Genomic DNA, 22,403 nt, shown 5'->3' with positions numbered 1-22,403 from the left:
GCAGCATGACTTCTCCGGTGTGCGGACTGCTCTGTCTGGTCCTAGTCCTGTCGGAGGCTCTGGGGAGCTTCCCGCACCACCGGAAGGTTCCCTCGGCGCGGCCCCGGGCCTCGGACCTGTCCCCGCAGGTCGCCCCGAGGCTCCAGCGGCGGCAAGACCCGTCATCCTTGCAGCAGAGGCCGCGTGAAGCTCAGCAGGGGCCGCGAAACTTCCAGCAGCAACAGCCCACCAGAAACCACCTGATACTGCAGCAGCAGCAGCAGCAGCAGCAGCAGCGTGGGAGTGACAGCGCGGGTAGGTTAAACTATTCATAGTTTTATGTAAAACTTTCCTCTTTTTTTTTGCATTAAACCCCAAGTTTTGCTTCAATCTCAGCCACCTTAATGCAAGTAGAACTACATAGAAAGTCTCCTTGCTTTTCATTTTACATCAAAATTTACGTTTTCGCATTAAGACTTTCATTGTCCATCCATCGTCTTCTCTTGTCACCTTTGTGTGGCTGCAATGTTGTGTCTATAGTTTCTTAGTAGCAACTGTAATAGTCTAATCAGAGCTGCAGTTTAACAACTTTTACGAGCTTCTTGACTTCATAGTTCAAAGAATCCACATCATTGTGTTTTTCTTAGACGTGATGTTAACATCAGCACAAAAGTGAATACATTTTCTGTGTTGACTTTTGTGACACAAACATCATTAGTGTCGTCACACTAATGATGGCGTGTACCTGCTTCCCTGTCTATTTTGCCTGCTCTTGACTCTCCCTCTGCCAAGCGACTTCCTCCAGGCTCCATCACCGTCCGCCCCCGCCACCCCAACACCAGCAGCTAGAGACAATTCGGCCGATGACCGCACAGCTGCAGCACAGCGTGCCACCATTTGTGTCTTTGCAGCCTGCTAGAGGCTCCGCCGGCTCTCCTGCATCCATCCGTACCGTTGTGGGTACTTTTCTTTAGCTCGTGCTTGTCGTTGCAGAGTCTTCTGACGCTAACGTTCCGCTTCCTCCTTTCTTTTCCTCTGCCAATCAGCTGTTCTATTGATTGCTAAAGGCTAAGATCAAGTGCAAAGGCTTGAGTTTTTTGAGCTTGGCAGGATGGATGCGGGAAAATATTGAGAGGTCTTTGCAATCGAGCTGCATGCAGAGCCCTAGCAGCAATCTGGTGCAGCAGGATTTTTCTGTAATGCTTATTTTCTGTAATGGATGATCAAATCGCATCCTTTTCCAGCAGCACCGAGGCACCACTGCCGCAATCGGCCCATAGACTTGGTCTTCATCATAGACAGCTCCCGCAGCGTTCGCCCCGTCGAGTTTGAGAAGGCCAAGGAGTTCCTGCAGGACATGGTGGACAGCCTGCAGATCGGCCACGACGCCACGCGGGTGGGCCTGGTCAACTACGCCAGCACGGTGCAGATCGAGTTCGCCCTCAAGACCTTCTTCGACAAGTCTGCCCTGAAGCAGGCGCTGGCCCGCGTGGAGCCCCTGGCCTCGGGCACCATGACCGGCATGGCCATCAGGACGGCCATGGAGGAGGCCTTCACCACCAAGGCGGGGGCCCGCGTGGGCTCCGCCAACATCGCCAAGGTCGCCATCGTGGTGACGGACGGGAGGCCCCAGGACAAGGTGGAGGAGGTGTCGGCCGCCGCTCGGGCCTCCGGGATCGAGATCTACGCGGTGGGGGTGGACCGAGCCGACATGATGTCGCTGAGGATGATGGCCAGCCGGCCGTACGAGGAGCACGTCTTCTACGTGGAGACCTACGGTGTCATAGAGAAGCTCACGTCCAAGTTTAGGGAAACCCTGTGCGGTAAGGATGACGATGACGGGAGCGCCGGCGGTCCGTTGTTTGGTGGGAATGACGCGTACGGACTAGGCCTAGACGACGGGAGAGACGGGAATGGGATAAATAATGGGAGAGGTGAAGGTGACGGAAGCGACGGTACGTCACATCTTTTACTTTAAGCTTCAGCTGCGATGCGGACGGCGGCACCACAGAGGGGACCTCCGATCGGTATGCATTTGTTTCTGTGCATTTCCTCATGCGTCTGTCAGTTTGGAACATCTGGAGTCACTGGCGTGAACAGAATTCAGACGGTTGGACCCTCATGTGGTGCCGCCTTCTGCCTTACTAGCGACTGTGGCTGCTTTTTGCTGCTGCAACCAGACAGCGAGCCGCACTGCTCAGCTGCTCACTGTGCACTGAGGAACATGTCGACAGGGGGCCTAAATTTGACTGAGATGAATATAAACTGTATATAAAAAAAAAAATGACAATCTAAAATGTTGAATTTCAGTTTGGTGTCGTTTTGCATCTTTAAAATGTTGACACATGAAGTTTGGCTGATTTTTGGTGGGGAAGCTTTTTAAAGGCATGGCTGACAATTATCTAATTGTGATCTTGCCATTATGATTATTAACCGCAGCAAATGCATTTAACACTGCCGATGCTAAAACGCAGCGTTTTCAAATCTGCATGCGACTGATTAATAGATGGCCAAAGAGAGCTGTGCTGCGAGTCTCGCTGACGACGTCGTACTAACGCCGAGGAATGATGGCACGAAATCTTTGAGAACGCCGCTGTCGCCTAAACCAATCAGACGCCAGCGTCCTTTATCCCCTCCACTCCCCCCGCCGCTACCTTACAGGTCTGGACGTGTGCGGACTGGGACACAAATGTCAGCACACCTGCGTCAACAGCGGAGACTCGTACTACTGCCAGTGTCACCGCGGATACAAGTTAAACCCGGACAGGAAAACGTGCTCACGTAAGGAACGCGCATCCCTTTGGTTTGCGATGTGTTGTGCGATGACGTGGAGGCTCGGTGTGTACTTGTGTCGTGCACTTTATTCAGGCCCGCTCGGTCCAACCTGGAGTGCGACGCGCAGTGTTTTCCAGCCTTGGCAAGCAGCAGCAGCAGCAGCAGAAGCAGCTCCGAGTTCTGTCTCTGCCTTTGGAGATCAGCCAGTTATTAGTTTGGCATTTTGTCTGCATACCAACTGTTGTCGGCCGTGTTTTGGGTTGCCACCACGGATTAGCGCGGGGGCTTGTTTACACGCTGACGCGATAAAGGGACGCCGACTAATGAGAGGCGCAGATCCTGCGGGCGGCCGCTCGCTCGGAGGCTCCCGGAGCGGCGAGGAGGCACAGTGTGTCTGGTGAAAGCGACAAGTGCGGCAATTACAAACACAGCGGGGGAGCTGTCGCAGTTTGTCCGCCCTCTGGGCTCGGGCCTCAGGGTCTGCGCGCCCGCCGCCGTGATTTCCTGCACAGCTGGGAAAGAAAAGTGACGACCAAAGTGAGAGAGCGGTGCAAGAGCTGTTGGCGCTGCCGAGTGTCAGCCAATAAACTGAACCAGTGTCCCCCCCCTGCAGGTGTGGATTCATGTGCCCAGGGTCACGACTGTCAGCATGTGTGCGTCCCACACGGCGACTCCTACCTTTGCGAGTGCCACCGAGGATTTGTGCTCAACGCCGACCGGAAGTCTTGCGCACGTAAGTTTGATTCTTGCCGTGTCTTTCGTCTGCGCGTCTGACGGCAACTTTCACCCAGATTCTTTCCCGCCAGTCGGATGAAAGCTGGTTGAAATGTCTGCGTTTGCTGCTCCAGCGACCATCCTGGATTCTGCTTGCAGGTTTCGAGCTGAGCGGATTTCCTGTCATGACCAGTGCTGTTGGGATTACTCCATAAAAGTAATCCAACTACTGATTACTCCTCTAAAAAAAAGTAATCAAATTACTCCTTTAGTTACTTTGTTTCATAGGTAATCAATTACTATGTAATTACTTTAATTAAAAAAAAAATAAAGTAACGGCTGCTCAGTGCTTTGGAATGAACTTTATTAAAGCGCAATCGCTGTTTTTTATTTTGCCGCCGCCATGCTTGTTTTGGCGTGTCGTCGCATGTCAATGATGTTGCATGCACGGCTGCATCATCAATCTGCGACATTGTTGCTTTTGGCTGTTTTTCTAAATTTCAGACATTTTGTGGGTAGTAATAAGACATTTTTAGCTTGCAAAATATTTCGGAAAAGTAATGGAATTGTTACTCGATAAAGTAATTATGATATAATAACCAGTTTTGCCACAGTAATCTTACATTACTGTATTAATTACATTACTCCATTGCTCAAAAAGTAGTTTAATTACAGTCGTGGATTACTTAGATTACTCGCCAACACTGGTCATGAGCAATAAAACCCCCCAAAAAAACAAACTTGTTGCCCGCTATCGTCTCCCTGCAGGTTTACGCCCATGTGCTCAGGGACACGAGTGCCAACACATTTGTGTTGACAGTGACGACTCGTACACCTGCAGGTGCCACGAGGGCTACGCGCTGACCGCAGACCAGCGGACATGCTCACGTAAGAGCTCCTCCAGCTCAAGTGTCCCGAAGGTCCTGAAGTTGCAGCTCTTGGCTGCCTGTTGCACTGAGCTGTCAGGGTTTCTCCCCCCTCAGGATCGGCCGCATGCAGCCGAGGACACGACTGCCAGCACATTTGTGTCGAAAACGGGAATTCTCACATTTGCACGTGTCACGAGGGATTTGCGCTAAATGCTGACCAGAAAACATGCTCACGTAAGGACTTTCCCCTCTCTGCAGAATGCAGCTTGCTGCTTCCAGCATTTGAAAAAAAAAAAAAAAAAATGCACCTGTGCTGAGATCTTCTCATCGTTGTGGCGGGGTAAAAGCAGGCCATGTGATTCACGAACTCCACGTACGTTTGCGCTAAAGAGAGAAATTCTCACAAATTTCTCACAGGAGTTCAATGCTGGCCAGGGAACAGAAGAGTTTTCTTTTTTTTTTTTTTTTTGTGATGGGCAACTCCTCTTTCAGCTCCGCCCACTGAAGCTTGCAACCGGACAGTACACGGGCTCGAACGTGCTTTGAGCAACCGTCTTTCGCCAGGGTGAAAGACCCAATGTTTTTCAAATGTTTCTTCTGATTATTATTTTCCTTCATCTTACGCGTCTTTCGACCCAATTTTGACCCCTTAAACCTCGTTCAATTCTGACAAAATTCGGCAAGCACATCAGGACCAGTGAAAGTTTTTTTTTCATGCAAAATTGAAAGCTCTAGGTGCTCCATAGCGCCACCGACAGGCAAAAAAACCAACACCCGCACGAGAAAAATTTGCACGGCCAGTACGAATGTGTTACAGACACGGGACCAAAACCCACGTGTGCATGTCATCCTCAGCTACATTTCACCCTCTTGAGCCGAGTCTCTATCCTCGACAGAAAAGGCACAATATGTACTTGCTTGCAGCTCACAGTTCACTCTGTCTACGTTAGCTGTGAGGGGGGGTGTATCTTCCCAGGCAGTCCTGGGAAATGACTGCTAGCATATTTGCCTCAAAATCAAATGCAGGAACTCTCGCATTTGCGTGTGTTGCTCTAGGGCTGCGTGTTGAACTCAGAACCAGAACACATACTCACGTAAGACGCACGCTGGAGCAAAAGAGCGTCAGAATTATTGGCACCTTTGACCTTTGTGCGCTGGGCTTCAGCTTTGGCCAAACAGAATCTTCCCCAGCAACGTTCGCTGTTTCAGCTGTGAAGGTGTCTTTTCCCAGGTTCGACAGCCTGCAACCCGGGACACGGTTGCCAACATGTTTGCGTCAGAAGTGGGAATTCTCACTTGTGCGCGTGTCATGACGGACACGCGCTGAACGCAGACCAGAAAACATGCTCACGTAAGCGCTTTTAAAATCATACTGCACAATTCTTAAGCGTGTTTTGCCCCGCAGAAACAAATTATTTGCTTGAATTGCTGCCGCAAAGAGTCTTTTCCTGGAAAACCAGCAACGCGGCGTCAAAGACGAGCGTCTCGCCACATTGAGTTTTATCAGTGACGGAAGACGATGCTGCAGCTTTCAGAGCAAGCGGGTCGCTCCTGCTGTTGTTGCCTGGTTCCAGGTTCAGACTCATGTGCGCAGGGGCACGACTGCCAACACGTGTGCGAGCTACGCCGACTCATGCTTGTGCTGCCGCTGGATTTTTTTTCTTCTTTCTTTACTTTTCCTCTCAGCTTTGGCCACTCAGGTTCAGCACCTGAAGAGCAAACAACCAACTTTAAATATCCAGGTGTCTCTTCCTCAGGTTCAGCCACGTGTGACCAGGGAAATAACTGCCAGCACATCTGTGTTGACGATGGACACTCTCACATTTGCATGTGTCATGACGGATACGTGTTGAACGCAGACCAGGGAACATGCTCACGTAAGCACTGAAACGCAGACGCTGTGCGAGGGAGATGTCGTGCAGGTCTGGGTGGTGTGACGCTGTCTCTCTCCCAGGTGCCGATCCGTGCGCTCTTGGACACGAGTGCCAGCACATTTGCATAGACACTGACGACTCGTACATCTGCAGATGTAGAGCGGGATACGTTTTGAATCCAGACGACAAAACGTGCTCACGTCACGGCTCGGACCGCTCTGACGTAACAGGTTTGCTCCCATCTTTATTTCAGGGTGAAGAAGCAGGTGGAGGGATCCTGAGGAGAAATCACTCTCAGGATGTGGATTTTGTTTGTTTGTGTGTGTGTGTGTGTGTGTGTGTGTGTGTGTGTGTGTGTGCGTGTTTGTGTGTGTGTGTGTGTGTGTGTGTCTGTCTGTCTGTCTGTCTGTCTGTCTGTCTGACTGACAGAATTAGTAGTAGAAGTAGTAGTAGTATTAGTCTTTATTGTCATTGTATGACCGTGCACATATATATGTATATATATATTATATATATATAGAGTTATTGCACAAGAGGGGTTGATATTGCACACGTTTATTTATTTATTACTCAGTGAGTTTGTGTGTCTAAAGAGCTGATGGCTCTGGGGACAAAGCTGTTTCTGAGTCTGTTTGTTTTGGGTTTTGTGCACCCTCAGGGCAACAGGTGAAAAAGGTGGTGGACAACGTTCGTAGCCCCTGCTGAGATAGCGAGAGCTGGCCGAGAGCAGCCGATCATTTTCTGTGCTGTATTGCAGTTGTCAAAGCCATGGATCTTCTCTGCAGGTTCCTCTGGTCCCAATGCTTGCGCTCGGGGTCACAACTGTCAGCACCGGTGTGTCAGCAGCGGCCACTCGTACGCCTGCCAGTGTCGAGCGGGATACGTGTTGAACCCGGATGAGAAGACGTGCTCACGTAGGAAACTCCCAGCATCCATGGACCTCGTTCTGTCGCAAGGGTCTGAGATTCATGCAGCCATTGTCCATGTTTCTTTTCCGGTCTCATTCTCAGGTTTGGACGTGTGCGCACAGGGGAATAATACCTGCCAGCACATCTGCATCAGCGACGGAGACTCGTTTAAGTGCAAGTGCCGAGTGGGATTTGTGCTGAATGCAGACCAGAAATCATGCTCACGTAAGAATATGGAAAATTTTTGTTTGTTGGTTTGTTTTTTTTAAACACAAACATTGATTTTTACCTGCATTGAGTCCCAAAGAAACCATCAAACAGGTGTCATCAGCTGGCCAGGTGCCCCTTCAGCCATTCAGTGTGGTAGAAGAAATAGAAAATATGAAAAAGAGGTTGGACCTTAAAAGAGAAACTGAAAAGATGCTGAAAAGGCGCATGTTGAAGGTAAGACGCTGGTTTTGTGCAGTTGTGTCTCTGTCCTGCCGAGGCTCCACAGGCCTGACTGGCTTCCCAGCAGCTCTGACATTTGCATTAGTGCGGTTTACACATTTGGATAAAGTGTGATCCGTATCAGTTCTCATGTTCAAGTAAACTGTGTAATTTCTTTGTGTTAACAGCTGCTGAGGGGAAGCTTATGTGGCTGCAGATATATATATTTTTAGAAACATTAAAGATATTGGTGGAGTTTCTTTGCTGGACCAGGATCTCGGTCAGGCCTGTGGCTCTGAGGGAGAGCCTCTGCTGTCACTCTAAATACTGGATTGTTTTGTGTTAATTGTGGTTCTGACAGGCGGTATTTCTCTCTTTTGCCTTTCCACAGTTGTGATGTCCTGACGTGACAGCAACCGAGTCCAGTTTGTCCCAACATGAAGCATCGTTTCTGCTGAACCAACCACTCGCAGCGCAGATTATCTAATGCGGTGTGGCGTCAGCCTGCCGAGTATCTGCACCCCGATTGAAGCGTGTAGCAAAAGGGTTCAGTCGTTTTATTTTGGCCTGATGGGCCTGTATGTAGTGACTGTGACTGTGGGTTCTGTGTACATGTCATGTTAATCACTCAAACCATTCTTAACATGCATCAGAGAAGTTCAGCCACTCTGAGCTTGTACTGAGCTGAGACAATTTTAACATTTAACATTTTACCAAATGTTTCGTTGCTGCTTGGTGATTTTGACTCGATCTGTCCATTAACAACCGACCATGATCCGATTGAATCAGCGCCACAAACACGGACGCTGCCGCGCTCGTGTGTCCTTCTGCTTCAGCCTCTCACATTCCCGTCTGCTGTTTCTTTCAGAGGAGTTACGAAGTGAACTTACTCAAGACCCCTGCATGTGTGAAGCCCAGATTTTGTTCCAGAAAAAGGTCCAGTCCGCCATCCAGGAGCTGATCGCCAAACATATCCTTTGACGCTCACGACACTCAGATAGAGTGACGAAGACGCATCACTAATTTATATTCTGTACCTGCAAGGCTGGGGTTTTTATGACTGGAGTACAACATGAATAAGTGGTAGCAAAAAAAAGACCCTGCCTATGTTTCCTTGACTTTGTGATCACTGGACAAACTCTCGGACAAAGTGACCCTGATCGAGAGCCAGCAGCAGTATTAGAAGGACCAGCGTGAAAGACGACTTTAGGATGTCTGACATCAGTTGGAATCCCTTTATGTCTTGGTTGCAATGATAATTACAAGCAGGTCATTATAAGGATGGTGTATATGTGTTATTATATTACTCTTTTGTATCATTTGGCATTTTTAGATTTCGCCTAAACGTTCCTTCAGTGTTTACAGCAGCATTTATTCCTACTTTCTGTAAGAAAATAAGGTACTACTGGTTGAAGTGCTGCATTAGGAATCCTCTGCTGCACATACTGGATGTATCAGTGGAGTGAACTCTGAAAAAAGTATACATGTAATATATTAAAATAAAATGTATATTAAAGGGTTTCTAATTGTTTTCTATGTATACAAATGCAAAATTGTTGCTGCCAATTATTTGTACCGCTCTGATTTATTGGTGTAATTCTTGTGTTACCCATACACCTGAGGTTTTATGTATGGCCACGACTCAGCAGCTAATCTCTTATAAAAGCAGAGTATTGTTTTCTTTTTTTTCCCTCCTGCCCTCCGATTGAAGCACCTTTGCACTCAACAAATACCAAAATGAAGCCTGATCTCATTGGCCCATGGCTTGGCAGCGTTACATCACAAATAATGTTGGTAATCCTTTGATACCCTTGTTTATTTCAGGAACAGTATTGCTAATTATTGTTGTGCGTGGAACAGACAGGTGTTGTTGTCTCGGCAAGTCTTGGACCAAAGTCCTGGAAATCTGACAAGACAAGCCTGTAAAATTCCTGATTGAATTTTGAATGCATTTATGATGTGGAAGCCTTTGGGGCCCATGTTCAGTTTAGTATTTGGATGTATGTTGGTTTTGTGCATTACATAATTGGTGCGATTGTGATAGAAAGTAACTTGTATTTTTGCACATGGTAAATAAATATTATGAAACCAGGACTGTTGATATGCTGCTTTATTAAATAAATATATATTGTCAAGTAAAAACTGTCATAAAACTGCATTTATTTATTTAACCTTGGATGAACAAATCACTAAATGTAAAAAACGTGATATTTTTGTGTCATATGTTTCATTTGAAATAGACGTGTCGCTCAACGATGCCAGTTGCAATCATTTTTGCTAGGATTATCAAACAGGCATCTACAGGGCCAGCTAGTGGACCTTCCTCGCTTGTGACACGAGCAGTAACTACGGTAACCGCAGACGCATTAGAAGTTGACGGTTAGCACAGTTTCTAGCAGCGGATCCGCTTTGTTGTTGCAAAGAGCGAGGGACAGAAGCGACAGCAACATGCGTTGCGACTTGATTGGATGGCGAAATGGCTGCAGACCGTGACCAATAACATATTATCGTATTGTCATATAAAATCTTCTCCTAGTTGAATCAGGCTGTGTTTAGCGAAGCTAACGGTGCATGCTAACCCACTTCGAGGCCATAAGATGTAGCCACTTACTGCTTCAAAAGTCAGTGGACCAGTGTTGTTGTTGTTGTTGTTGTTGTTGTTGTTTTACACGGCCAGTAATTTGGAATTACCAGTAAATAACTATTTAAGACACCTCTTTCACGATTCGCCATGTTCATCTACCTCAGCAAGAAGGTGAGCATCGCTGCCCCCGCGGCACGTTCTCGCTGCACAACCACCTATTGAACGAGGCTTGAGTTCACATGATGTCACTCTTACTGTACGTGTTGACAGATCGCCATTCCCAACAATATCCACCTCAAGTGTGTCTCCTGGAACAAAGACCAAGGCTTCATTGCCTGTGGGGGCGACGATGGGCTGCTCAGAGTGCTCAAGTTGGAAACGCAGTCAGGTGACTTCACACCCATCCGCTATGTTTTGTGTTGAAGTTTCCCCCCCGCCCAGGTTCCGTTTGCTGAGGTTCATACGCAAGTCTATGTGTGAGTGAGTGAGTGTGTGTGGAGAGTCACCACTGGATGTCAGGAAATATGCTGACTGATGGTGCTGTGATCCTTTTAGCACACTGAATATGTAGGAGCCAAAATAGCCTTTGTTTTTGTTTTTGTTTCCGAAAACATCACGGTTCTTTTACACTGAATGATTCTTTCACTTTTTTTTGTAAATTGTGTTATGTTCTGGACTTTTTTGTACTACAGTGTTACTTTGGAAATAGAACAGACTTTAAGAAAGTAGTCGCTACAAAACTGGATGTGGACGTTATAAGGAGGCATTTAAGTTTCCTTGCGTCCAGAATTTCCAAACATGCACTTTTTAAGGTTTCTTTAGGCACGTATAGATTTTATATATTAAAGGTATCACTGTTGTTCATTGTTCAAGTCCACTTTTATGTGCTGATGATATAAAAATCGGCAATATTTCGATACAAAACGAAGAACAGGTAAAAAAAAAAAAAAAAAAAAGGGTTAGGAAATTAAAAAGGTTTTTTTTACTTCTTTCTCTTCCTTTTTCGAACTATGCGGTGTTTTGTTATGACTTTGCTTTTGTATTCTTCGCATTATGTATTATTTCTTTCTTTTATATGTACAAATATTACAGTTACATATATTTGTACATAAGTTACATATTTTACACACGTTCAAAATAAAATGAATTAATTAATTCAATCAAAATGATAGATTTCATGGTCAATAGTTAATATCTTTGCTAACATCTTTGGACCGTTCTTCTACTTGGAATTCCTTGGACAATTTCAGTTTATTTTTGCTTTGCTGTCTGTAGATGATGCCAGAGTCAAAGGTCTTGCTGCTCCCAGTAACCTGTCCATGAACCAGACTCTAGAGGGTCACAGCGGTAAGTCAGTCCTGCTTACAGGACTGTTTGGAGCATCTGGAGTACACAAAGAAGCACTTGGTAAGGATGCGAGGCGAGCTCTGGGGAAATAACCCAACGCCTGACCCAAACACTTGCAGGCGCAGTGCAAGTGGTCACCTGGAACGAGCAGTACCAGAAGCTGACCACCAGCGACCAGAATGGGCTCATTATCGTGTGGATGCTGTACAAAGGTGACGGCTGGACGCTAAAAGCCAGAACGTGCACGTTGCCGTGGAAGGTTCTGGCTGTCATGACCTTCTTCCTTCTTCTGTCCGTGCCCTGCGTGAAGGTGCGTGGTACGAGGAGATGATCAACAACCGGAACAAGTCGGTGGTGAGAAGCATGAGCTGGAACGCCGACGGACAGAAGATCTGCATCGTCTATGAAGACGGAGCGGTCATCGTAGGCTCTGTTGACGGTAGGGCGGCGCCGTTCTGGTGTAATCACTGTCAAGTCAAGTCAAGTACTTTATTAATGTCCCAAGAGGGCAATTTGAGTTGCAGCAGGAAGTGGTTTGAAGTGTAAAACATACAAACAGTAGAGACAAAACAACAACACAGTACATGGACAACATAGCCTGAGCACACCTATCTTATGCGATAGATAGTAACACTCGAAGGATTAGACAAAAAAAACACACATAGGCATAAAATACTAGAATAAATAAATAATAAATAATCATCCACACTTGCTCTTGTGATTCACACACTGTGTGAGGATCGGTTGTGTAATCACAGTGGGCATGAACTCTCCTTCTTTAACATAGGAAACCGGATTTGGGGGAAGGAGCTGAAGGGGAACCAGCTGGCTCACGTGGCCTGGTCGCCGGACAGTAAAATCCTGCTCTTCGGCATGGCCAACGGAGAAGTGCAGATCTTCGACAACCAGGGCAACTTCATCGTGAGTGGCTGCCGCGGCGCCCCCTGCTCTTTGTCTAAAGGATTATTATTTTTTTTTTTTCTCAAGTGTTTTTTTTTCCCCTCAGATGAAAATGACCATCAGCTGTCTGGCCAGCGCCGCCGGAGCTGTGAGCATCGCCGGCATCCACTGGTACGCAGGGACGGGGGGCTACATCGAGCCGGACTGCCCGTGCCTCGCCATCTGTTTCGACAACGGGAGGTGCCAGGTGATGCGCTATGAGAACGATGAAAGTAAGACGAGGCCGAAGCTTCTTCCCCACACATTCAATTGTTTTTTTGTTGTTGTTGTCGTTTTTCATTTAATCCTGATGGTGGGCTCTTCTCTGTCGCTGCTGTGCAGACCCGGTGTGCATCGACACTCTGATGAACGTGGTCAGCATCCAGTGGAACCACTGTGGCAGCGTTCTGGCCGTGGCCGGTTCCCTCCGAGCCACCAATGTGGAGAAAGAATTCAACGTGGTGCAGTTCTACACGCCGTTCGGAGAGCATCTGAGGACCCTGAAGGTTCCTGGGAAGCAGATGACCGGAGTGGGCTGGGAGGGAGGAGGGCTGCGAATCGGGCTGGCTGTGGACTCCTACCTTTACTTTGCCAACATTAGACCGGACTACAAGGTAAATAGACGCAGGACTTGCTTCTCGGTGGGGGAAGAAAATTCTAGAATTAAAAAATAAATAAATAAATAAAAAAAAAACTTGAACGCAAACCTGAAATTAGTGTGTGATTTAGACCTGTGTTCATTTTGTTAAAAAAAAAAAATTAAAATCTTTGTCATTGTTTAACGTCAATGACCTTTTTTTTTCTGACGAGACGATAACTAAATAAAAACTCATTCTTAGAGGCAACAGCACATTTGGACGCAATTCACATTTAATATGAAAGAAAATAAAAACTTTGTAAAAACTGTGGCGCAAAGGTATCAGGAATCGACTAAATCAGCTGTCATTTTAGTCGACTGAAATGATGATATTTTGTCGACTAAAACTGAAACGATTTAGACGCTTAAATTGTGACTAAAACTAAATAACATTTTGTTGTCAAAATTAACACTAACTTACACTGAATATGATCAAAAACTAAACTTCAAGGCATCACTGCTGATGAGGACAGCGGGGAATTTTCCCCCATGAAGTGTAGCTAACCCAAACTTTGCACTGCTTCTCCCTCAGTGGGGCTACTGCTGCAGCACGGTGGTCTACGCCTTCACCAAGCCGGAGCGGCAGGAGTACTGCGTGGTGTTCTGGGACACCAAAAACAACGAGAAGTTTGTGAAGTACGTCAAGAGCCTGATATCCGTCACCACCTCGGGCGACTTCTGCATCCTGGCCAGCAAGGCTGACGACTCGCCCCCGCAGGTGAGCAGGGGAACTCGCATGGAACGTGATGCTGGGCTGGCGGCCCGCCGCTCCCAACCCCAATGCAGCTGCGTGTATTAGTGTGCGTTGATGTCTGTTGCATGCAGGTCTGGCATTAAAAACACCATGTTTGAAATGCACGTGGGAGAGACACTGATTAGATTTGAGTGTTTTTGTTAAGTCCAACATTTTTGCACATTAGCTCGATGTCGAGTTCTTTAATACTAAGCTTTTAAGACTGAACAGTCATCCCTGCGAGTTTAGTGGCACGCATTTACATGCATTTTTTTTTCAACAATTTTGTTTTTTTTTCAACAACAAAGTCTCTGATGTTTTATCTAACGTGGCTCTAAGTCTGTAGAATGTTTCTTTACTGTCTCGCCTCGTCTCCTTTTCTCTTCGCCTCACAGGATGATGTTGAGTTGGAGCCTGGCTGTCCTGCAAGGGTAATAATGCATCAGCAAAACCACACACTGTTTATTTAAAAGAAAGTAAAGACCCGTCCTGTAAAATAAAGGTGCACTTGTTGCCGTTTCTCCCTCAGTATGTCCTCATTCTGTGCAACACCATCGGGACTCCGCTGGACTCCAAGTACATTGACATCGGTGAGTCGACACGGTCGAATATCTTCCATCTCTCGACCACGCTCCACTTGGCTGCTTGGCATCGCCACGCCCTGAAAGCGCACAGCGCGGTAAAGTGAAAGTTTTATAGAGTGTGCCCGGTGCCCAGTGTCAAGCCACTGCAAGAGATCGCACCCCGCCCCTTGATACAGAGGCGGCAGTGATGCTGCCACCCGCTGCCCACGCTGCGTCGTTGACGGCGCTCCTCAGTGTCCTGTGGCAGAGAGCCGCCCGGAGATCTCGCACGCATGCATCAGTCTGGAGACGGCCTGAATGTTTGCTGATAAGTCCAGGCTGCAGACAGACAGACAGATAGACAGACGGGTCCCGGCTGTTTCGCAGGGTCTCTCAGGTTCATCTGTGGAAAGATGAAGAGCGAGTGAAGCCAGTCTGCATCCTCCTGTGACCTCATGATGGGAGACGCTGCCGGATTGCCTCTGCGAATGAAACCTTTTACCGTTTTACCTTTTTAAATTTGTTACACACTCAAATTGCAACTGTGAAATCTCGCTCCTCCATCTCATCACCCTTTAGAAGGAATTTTCAGTCTGTTTTTAAATCACATTTTGTTCCGTGAACCTGGAAACTAGGAAGCAAAGTTGCTGCTAGCCACATTTTTTTTTTTTTTAAAAGCACAGAAGGAAACCAAGAAGAAAGATAGTCCAAGCAACATCGAGCTGCTGCTAAAGAGCTTTGATTTTGTCGCAGTTTCATCAGACTTGGAAGCAACTTTGCGTGTTTGAGTTTGGTGAAACACTGAAGCGGCTCGCCTGGCTAATGCAGTGACGTGGCTATGCTAACCACGACACGTCGATCGGTCCGCTGGGATGTGATTGATGGGGAGTTCTTCCGTCCAGATGACGGATCGGTTCATCTGTTTCTTCCAGATCCGCTGTTTGTCACCATGACCAAGACGCACGTGATCGCTGCGTCCAAAGAGGCCTTCTACCTGTGGCAGTACAGGGTGGCCAAGAAGCTGACGGCCATGGAGATCAACCAGGTGACCCGGACCAGGAAGGAGGGCAGAGAGAGGTGAGCTCCTCCGTCTTCTCACAGTCCACGTCGAGCCAAACTGACAGGAGAGTAACGTTTGACTGCGTGAGTCAGTCGGAGAAACCTTGCGGCCTTGTTGGTTGTGCCAGCGATACCAAAAGGGGAAGAAAAAAACAAACAAAACTCTTTTGATTCAAAGGACTTTGAGTTTCCGTCCTGATGTTCTGCCAGGGCCGTCCTCGCACCCTGACCGCAGCCCAGACTGGCGTCTGGCTCTCGGGCCGCTTCTCACCCGTCTGTCTCGGCCTTCTGCCTCGCCAGGGTCTACCACGTCGACGGCAACACGTCTGGAGCAGGAGACGGCGGGCCGGACTTTGCAAAAGCCTTCGCAGTAAGTCCTCCTGCAGAGGGCGTCTTCAGGATTGATGCCTAAAGGTTTGAAGTCAAACGAGGAAGTTTAGCTGCCGTCGAATCTTCTGGACGGACGAGTGTTTTCTTAAAACCCCCGACTGAGGGAGTCCAGCTCAGCCGAGTCCCTCCCACTCCCAACCTTCTTCTCTTGACCGCTTCATTTCTTCCCTTCCAGGCCACCCGAGACCCCATTTGCTGCGTAACGGCGACAGATAAGACTCTCATGGTGGTACGTCTGCAGCCGATGCTGTAACCGTCTCAAACGGCGCCGTGTTGCAAAAAACCAACGTCGGTGGTGGTTTGTGTGTCTCTGCCCAGGGCCGAGAGTCTGGAAGCCTCCACAGATACAGCCTTCCAAACGTGGCCCTCATCCAGAAGTATTCCCTCAACAACCGGGCGCACTACCTGTCCCTCAACTGCAACTCCAGGCAAGAGCCAACCGCCGGCGCTGGTCACCGCTGTGACGCTCCGGCCTGTAACCTCTTCCTCTCGTCTCCTCTCCGCAGCCGCCTGGCCGTCATCGACATCGCCGGCGTGCTCAGTCTGCTGGACCTGGAGGCTCGCTCCTCCTCCTCCGCCTCCTCCTCCTCCCCCCCGGACGACGCTGCGGGGAACCCGGCGGCCGCCGGAGACCCGTCCAAGTTTGAGCGCAAAGACGTGTGGGACATGAAGTGGGCCAACGACAACCCCGACCTGTTCGCCATGATGGAGAAGACCAGGATGTACGTCTTCCGGAACCTGGACCCCGAGGTGAGCGCCGCCGCCGGAGGTTTAGGTCACAGACTTCATGCTGCTAGAAAGGAGGACAGTAATGTGTTTGATTTAAAAAAAATAATTTAAAAAAATCACAGGAACCAATCCAGACGTCTGGATACATTTGCAACTTTGAAGACCTGGAAATCAAATCGGTCCTGCTGGACGAAATCATGAAGGTAAATGGAACGACCGAGCGGAGGCACCGCCGCAGTTTGTATTTCCTGTTTTTAAAGGCGGATTGGCTCACTGACTTCCTGTCCAGCAGGACCCCGAGAGGCCCAACAAGGACAACCTCATCAACTTTGAGATCCGCTCGCTGAGGGACAGTCGGGCGCTGATTGAAAAAGTTGGCATTGAAGACGCGTCACAGTTCATCGAAGACAATCCTCACCCCCGGCTCTGGTAGGGGGCGCTGCTGGCACATATTCATGGCTGTTTGACGGATTGGATCTGTTTTCGTTTCTCTTCTTTTTTTTTTAATGTAATTATTTTAAAGCAAGAGTATTTCTTTTATTTTAGCGGCTGCAGTCTGATTTGATGTAATAACAGAACTCAGTAGATCGATGGTGAGGCGGCAGTGTGTTGTGCTGCTCGTGTGTAGCCTCATCCTTCCAAAATCTAGCAACATAAAAAAATGACTCTTCCATCTTTCAGCCTGGCACTTAAAGGTCCAGTGTGTAAAATTAGGCTCAATTTATGATTTTTAGATTGGTAAAATATTAATAAAAGTACAATAAAAGTAATTGTTTTTTTCTACCCTTAGAACACTTCTTATTCATATATATGAATATACATAGATCAAAGATCTTGCCCCCAGTTAGCTGCCATCTTGCACCTCCATTTGAGTATTTATTACCATCGAACTCTTGCGTCCTCGCATCAACCAATGAAAAAGAAGGTATCCAGGTTCGTGTGCGCAGGCCACCGTAGTTCACTGGCAAGCTCGGGAGAGGCAGTTTGAGCAAATGAGCGCTGCGATCTAAAATTAAAAAAATGAAAATAAAACCACTAATAAAAGGAACTGTAGGACCGTTGCCTTACTTTTCCCCCCCTGCTGTGAACCCTCCAGGCGTCTGCTGGCTGAGGCCGCCCTGCAGAAACTGGACCTGAAGACGGCCGAGAAGGCCTTCGTCCGCTGCAAGGACTACCAGGGCATCGAGTTCGTCAAGCGCCTGGCCAACCTGCAGAGCGAGCCCATGAAGCAGGCCGAGGTGGCCGCCTACTTCGGCAGCTTCGAGGAGGCCGAGCGCATGTACCTGGACATGGATCGCAGGTACGTCCTGCCGGTCGGCCGAGACCTCGTCCTCTTTGCTCCAGTGACGGCTGCAGCGTCCCTCATCCCCTGCAGGGACCTCGCCATCGGCCTGCGGATCAAGCTGGGAGACTGGTTCCGGGTGCTGCAGCTGCTGAAGACCGGCTCTGGGGACTGCGACGACGCTCTGCTGCAACAAGCGTACAATGCCGTCGGCGATTACTTTGCCGACAGACAGAAGTGGTGGGAAAAATGACTTTTATGTCGTTTATTATGTCTGTTTAACAGCATCTAGTGGTAAGAAAGCATATTGCACATTATGTTGCACTTCATTGTGTTCCCCGACAACCTGCTTATTTTAAGGTCCAGTGTGTAAAGTTTGGCTTGATTTATGATTTTTATATTGGTAAAAGCTTAACATAGTGCCGTTAAATACATTAAAAACTGTATTCTCTAAGAACAATAAAAGTCATTTGGTTTTCCTAACCTTAGAATAGGTCTGGTATATACTGTATATAAGACTATACATAGAGAAAGAAGGGTCTTGCTCCTAGTTAGCTGCCATCTTGCTGCATAATGTTTTAAGGAAGCCCGTCTGACTGTGCCCTAGGTACAAAACACACTGTCAGGCGGGCTTCCTCCTCGTCCTTAAATGCCACCTGTGTGTGTGTCTCAGGGTCAACGCGGTGCAGTACTACCTCCAGGGTCGTAACCAGGAGCGGCTGGCAGAATGTTACTACATGCTGGAGGACTACGAGGGCCTGGAGAGGCTGACGGCCGAGCTGCCGGAGAACCACAAGCTGCTGCCGGTGAGAGCGACGCTCCCCCGGCCTGCCCTGCCGGAGGAGCTCTGTGGTTTAAGGCTCCTCTGTCTGTGTGTGTTTGCAGGAGATCGGACAGATGTTTGCCACGGTGGGCATGTGTGAGCAGGCGGTGAAGGCCTACCTGAAGTGCAACCAGCCCAAAGCGGCTGTAGACACCTGCGTCCACCTCAACCAGGTGAGAGACCGAGTTGGGTGGAGACTTCTCCCAGACTGAGCTGGGGAAAAAAATCTTCCTGTCCCGGACCCATCAGAAAGATGTGTTGTGCGATAAATAATTATGCAACAATTACACCAGCGTTGTTCAAATAGCTCCACTTCAAGCAACTGCAACTACAACTATAAGAAGTTAATTTCTTTTAATCTAAATTCTTTTAAATACTTAAAAACACAAAAATAAGGGGGAAAAAAGTAAAAAGTTTTAAAAGTAAAACGTTGAATGAAAGGATTCCTCAAGCAAAGTCCAAATACTTCCAAACCTCTGCTACCAACTCAAATCTTGATATGCGATTAAAATACAATTAATTACGATTAATTAATCAACAAGACAATAATTAATTTGATTATTTTTGTTCATCAAATCCCACAACTGTCTCCCTTCCTGCACTCTGTCATGCTGGGTTGGTCATTACTCACCATGAAAAACATGCAGCCAAATAATACATGCATAATTTTGTTTAGCATGTCACGCATTACTTATAATGCATGACAATATTCACAATCAATTCTGCATAGATACATCTCCCAGTGTTTCTGCATCGCAGCCGCACTAAAACTTCCCTTTTGCAGGCTGTGGACTTGAATCCGCCATGTGTTAATGTGTCGTTTCAAACTGGTCCCACAGTGGAACAAGGCGGTGGAGCTCACCAGGACCCACAACATGAAGGAGATCAAATCTCTGCTCTCCAAGTACGCCTCGCACCTGCTGGAGAAGAACAAAACCCTGGAGGCGGTGGAGCTCTACCGCAAGGCCCACCACTTCCTGGACGCAGCCAAGCTCATGTTCAAGGTGGGTGTGCTGACTGGTTGGTTGGTTGGTTGGTTGGATACAGAAGCCTGACCCAGAGTCAGGAAGCGCAGCTTCTTTTTGGAAGTGGTAAAAAACGATTGGTGGCTGGTTGGTGGCAGATTGCTGACGAGGAGGCGGAGAAGAGGAGCAGGCCGCTGCGGGTGAAGAAGCTCTACGTGTTGGCGGCTCGTCTGGTGGAGAACTACCACGAGCAGGTGAAGACGTCGCAGCAGAGCAAAGCCAAGGGGAAGAAGTCGGAGGTACGGGTTAGCTTGACGTCGTGACTTTTGACTTGTCTGTGAGCCAACGGTGTTAACTGCTGCTGCTGCTGCCTCCAGGCAACCTTCGCACTCGCCGGGCTGCTGGAGGAGGACGCCACCTCCTCGGACAGCCGCATCGTGGACAACGCCTGGCGCGGCGCCGAGGCCTACCACTTCTTCCTGCTGGCTCAGCGGCAGCTCTACGAGGGATACATGGAGAACGCCATGCGCACAGGTAGGTGGCGCCGTGCGGACCAGCTTCCAAAACTGCCGTTAGTCCAGAATCATCAGAAGAGACCGTGCAGAATGTTTCCTCAGAGTTGCACAAATTAAGGTATCAAAAAACAGAATTTAGCCAAAAGCAAAGCAGTTGGTGGTGTCAGCGAGGGGTGGGAAAAAAATTGATTATTAGATTGATCGCGATTATGACATTGCCAATCATGAATTGATTCACAAATTAAAAAAAAAAAAAAAAAAAAAAAGATGTTTTTTTTAATAAGGCCGGAACTCATCTGTGACAAGACACTGACACACACGGCATTAAAGATGACGGAAAAACAAACCTGGCTCCTTTGGGATTTAAAGCCAGCGTATGGCAGCATTTTGGGTTTTATGAGGTTGAGGGGAAAAAGAAACTTGACAAAAGTCACACTGTAGGTTGTGTCACGCTGCAAACAAATATTGTGGGCGCACGACGAACACGAGGAACCGCATCGCCCGCTGGCACCCGGAGTTGGAGGAAAAGACAGAAAATCCTCCAGTTGCTCCAAACCAGACAACCATCCCCAACCCCAGAACAAAGCTGCCAATACAGTCGCAAAGGGCGAGGCCAATTACAAAGTTCATTAGGACATTTATTTTTCAAGGATTTGCGTCCAGCCTCGGTTGTCGAGGACGCTGGATTCCGGGTATGTTGCATTCTTTGGATATATATCGTGATAAATCTCGATTAATCGCGATTAATTGAATCATAGCCCTCTGAATCGGAATCGAATTGAATCATCGGGTACCTCGTGATTCCCACCCCTAGTGTCGGCACTGGCCTGACAGAGGTATCGGTGCCATTTGTGACATCACAGTGTATCCACATAATAGAAAATTGTCTTTCCTAATGCTGATGCGATGAGGAAACACGTCTCCATATCTCTGGTCCTCGTCCACAGCGTCCATCACTCTGATGCACTGATGGTCTCTGAGCTGCATGCAAAGTAGTTGGCCTCTATAACCGCACCAGACACACGCGATGTCACTGTCACTACAACCAAGCAAATGTTCACCATTTCCTTTTTTCTTTTCCTTGTTTCCTTTCCTTTCCTTTTTTCCTTTCCTTTTCTTTTCTTTTCTTTTTTTAAAAAAAAAATAAAGCTCTGTACTTGCGAGAGTACGAGGACATCATCCCCGTGGTGGAGATCTACTCCCTGCTGGCCCTCTGCGCCGCAGTCAGCCGGGCGTTCGGCACGTGTTCGCAGGCCTTCATCAAGCTGGAGTCGCTGGAGAGTCTGGACGCTGGGCAGCAGCAGCTGTACGAGGACCTGGCCCTGGAGATCTTCACCCGCCACCCGCCCAAGGACAGCCGCACGCTGGAGCGCAGGAGGTCCTCAGAAGGGTGCGCTCAGTGCCAAACACTGTCGGGAGAGAACTTCACCGTCATCTAAAAGCTTTTCTAAAATCTCTGATTTTCTGACCTCTTGCCTCTCTTCCTTGTTGTGTCCTTTAGTTCAGAGGGGAAGTTGCCCATGTGCATCGTGACCGGTCTGCCCATCCAGGAGTACCAGTTCTGGATGTGCAGCGTGTGTAAGCACTGCGCGGTGGAAAACGAGATCCGCAAGTACAACTTCTGCCCGCTGTGCCACAGTCCAGTAGCATGAGGCTGAAGAAAAGTTCACGTCAAGGCGCTTCAACAAATATCATTCTTTCTTTCTGACGGCTGTGTAGAACGCAATCAAAAAGTTGTGAAAATGTCTGTTTTTTGGAACAAATGTCTGTTTTTGTACTTTATGATTATGGCAGCTAAAAAAAAAAAAAAAAAACGAAATGGAAAAAAAATCTGAACTCACTTTTTTTTTTAAACAAAAATTCTGTCTGTCATTGCGAGGAAAAACATCTATAAATGACCATAAACTTTTCTATCATGTTTTCAAATGTGTGGCTTTAAATATAATGTAAAATACATGAATGGATATAACTGTACTTGTAGTTAGTTTATATACATTTAAACTGTCCTTAAATCATGCCAATAAAATAATATTTTATTGTTAAATTCTTGTTTTGATTCGTTTTTATGTAGTTTCACTTTTGCTGAAAAAAATAAAAATAAAAATACAGTGGTTTTAGCGTCAAGACGATACAGCCTTCTACTGCCATCTACTGTCAGAACAGCAGTAGTGGGTGTCATTAGACTTCTGAAACATCATCTATATTTCATCACGATGGCATGATTTAATTTGGAAATGTTGCACTGGTCAAAAAAAAAATCAATTCACTTCAATTAACATAAAGCACAAT

At 47.6% G+C, this 22,403-nt stretch overlaps 2 protein-coding genes and 1 long non-coding RNA gene across 13 annotated transcripts; 2 read left to right on the top strand and 1 right to left on the bottom strand.

Moving 5' to 3' along the window:
* The first annotated feature begins 5 nt into the window (after nt 1-5).
* LOC142886272 (uncharacterized) lies at nt 6-9,640 on the top strand. Of its 8 annotated transcripts, none has more exons than XR_012926403.1 (13): nt 6-294; nt 1,224-1,802; nt 2,641-2,760; nt 3,368-3,487; nt 4,237-4,356; nt 4,452-4,571; nt 5,569-5,688; nt 6,095-6,214; nt 6,292-6,441; nt 6,997-7,344; nt 7,427-7,563; nt 7,940-8,126; nt 8,417-8,518. XR_012926403.1 is itself a non-coding variant. In XM_076023293.1 (13 exons), exons 1-13 carry the CDS (start codon nt 6-8, stop codon nt 8,729-8,731), a joined length of 2,145 nt encoding a protein of 714 aa, XP_075879408.1. In that variant the 3' UTR covers nt 8,732-9,640. The 8 variants fall into 8 exon arrangements, 6 of the variants coding, with proteins under 6 accessions (XP_075879408.1, XP_075879404.1, XP_075879403.1 ...); XR_012926404.1 differs by having other exon boundaries at nt 7,940-8,039; nt 8,417-8,496; XM_076023293.1 differs by lacking the exons at nt 7,427-7,563; nt 7,940-8,126 and adding an exon at nt 8,684-9,640 and having other exon boundaries at nt 6,997-7,125; nt 7,222-7,344; nt 8,417-8,523.
* LOC142886280 (uncharacterized) lies at nt 7,131-10,551 on the bottom strand. 3 transcript variants are annotated; one of them, XR_012926409.1, is made up of 3 exons: nt 10,388-10,551; nt 7,409-7,518; nt 7,131-7,264 (listed from the first exon to the last, which is right to left on the bottom strand). It is a non-coding gene; the product is annotated as an uncharacterized LOC142886280 (long non-coding RNA). The 3 variants fall into 3 exon arrangements; XR_012926407.1 differs by having other exon boundaries at nt 7,198-7,316; XR_012926408.1 differs by having other exon boundaries at nt 7,198-7,316; nt 10,292-10,427.
* Nucleotides 9,895-22,158, top strand: wdr35 (WD repeat domain 35). Of its 2 annotated transcripts, none has more exons than XM_076023283.1 (27): nt 9,895-10,303; nt 10,403-10,520; nt 11,408-11,479; nt 11,599-11,691; nt 11,790-11,918; nt 12,267-12,400; nt 12,486-12,651; nt 12,761-13,032; nt 13,588-13,773; nt 14,184-14,219; nt 14,318-14,378; nt 15,284-15,428; nt 15,711-15,780; nt 15,976-16,029; nt 16,119-16,228; nt 16,307-16,550; nt 16,652-16,732; nt 16,819-16,958; nt 17,626-17,829; nt 17,905-18,051; nt 18,485-18,617; nt 18,697-18,807; nt 19,474-19,638; nt 19,758-19,898; nt 19,977-20,133; nt 21,264-21,504; nt 21,616-22,158. In XM_076023283.1, the coding sequence occupies exons 1-27, from the start codon at nt 10,280-10,282 to the stop codon at nt 21,764-21,766; spliced, it is 3,585 nt and encodes a 1,194-aa protein (XP_075879398.1). In that variant the 5' UTR covers nt 9,895-10,279; the 3' UTR covers nt 21,767-22,158. The 2 variants fall into 2 exon arrangements, with proteins under 2 accessions (XP_075879398.1, XP_075879399.1); XM_076023284.1 differs by having other exon boundaries at nt 9,896-10,303; nt 16,822-16,958.
* Nucleotides 22,159-22,403: the final 245 nt, after the last annotated feature.

This window comes from Nelusetta ayraudi, unplaced genomic scaffold, assembly GCF_046127955.1.
Source record: "Nelusetta ayraudi isolate G7.1 ecotype Tasmania unplaced genomic scaffold, CSIRO-AGI_Nayr_v1 ptg000015l, whole genome shotgun sequence".
Lineage (NCBI taxonomy): Eukaryota > Metazoa > Chordata > Actinopteri > Tetraodontiformes > Monacanthidae > Nelusetta > Nelusetta ayraudi.
The sequence above is the reverse complement of the archived record's forward strand: the minus strand, read 5'-3'. Positions and strand labels throughout refer to the sequence as shown.

Bases quoted from the DNA above. Each gene is read 5' to 3' on its own strand.
- LOC142886272 (XM_076023288.1), top strand. From the start codon at position 6: ATGACTTCTCCGGTGTGCGGACTGCTCTGTCTGGTCCTAGTCCTGTCG. The intron at 4,357-4,451 runs GTAAGAGCTCCT...CTCCCCCCTCAG, and splicing joins AGACCAGCGGACATGCTCAC to GATCGGCCGCATGCAGCCGA. The intron at 6,215-6,291 runs GTAAGCACTGAA...TCTCTCTCCCAG, and splicing joins AGACCAGGGAACATGCTCAC to GTGCCGATCCGTGCGCTCTT.
- wdr35 (XM_076023283.1), top strand. From the start codon at position 10,280: ATGTTCATCTACCTCAGCAAGAAG. The intron at 11,480-11,598 runs GTAAGTCAGTCC...AAACACTTGCAG, and splicing joins GACTCTAGAGGGTCACAGCG to GCGCAGTGCAAGTGGTCACC. The intron at 11,919-12,266 runs GTAGGGCGGCGC...TCTTTAACATAG, and splicing joins CATCGTAGGCTCTGTTGACG to GAAACCGGATTTGGGGGAAG.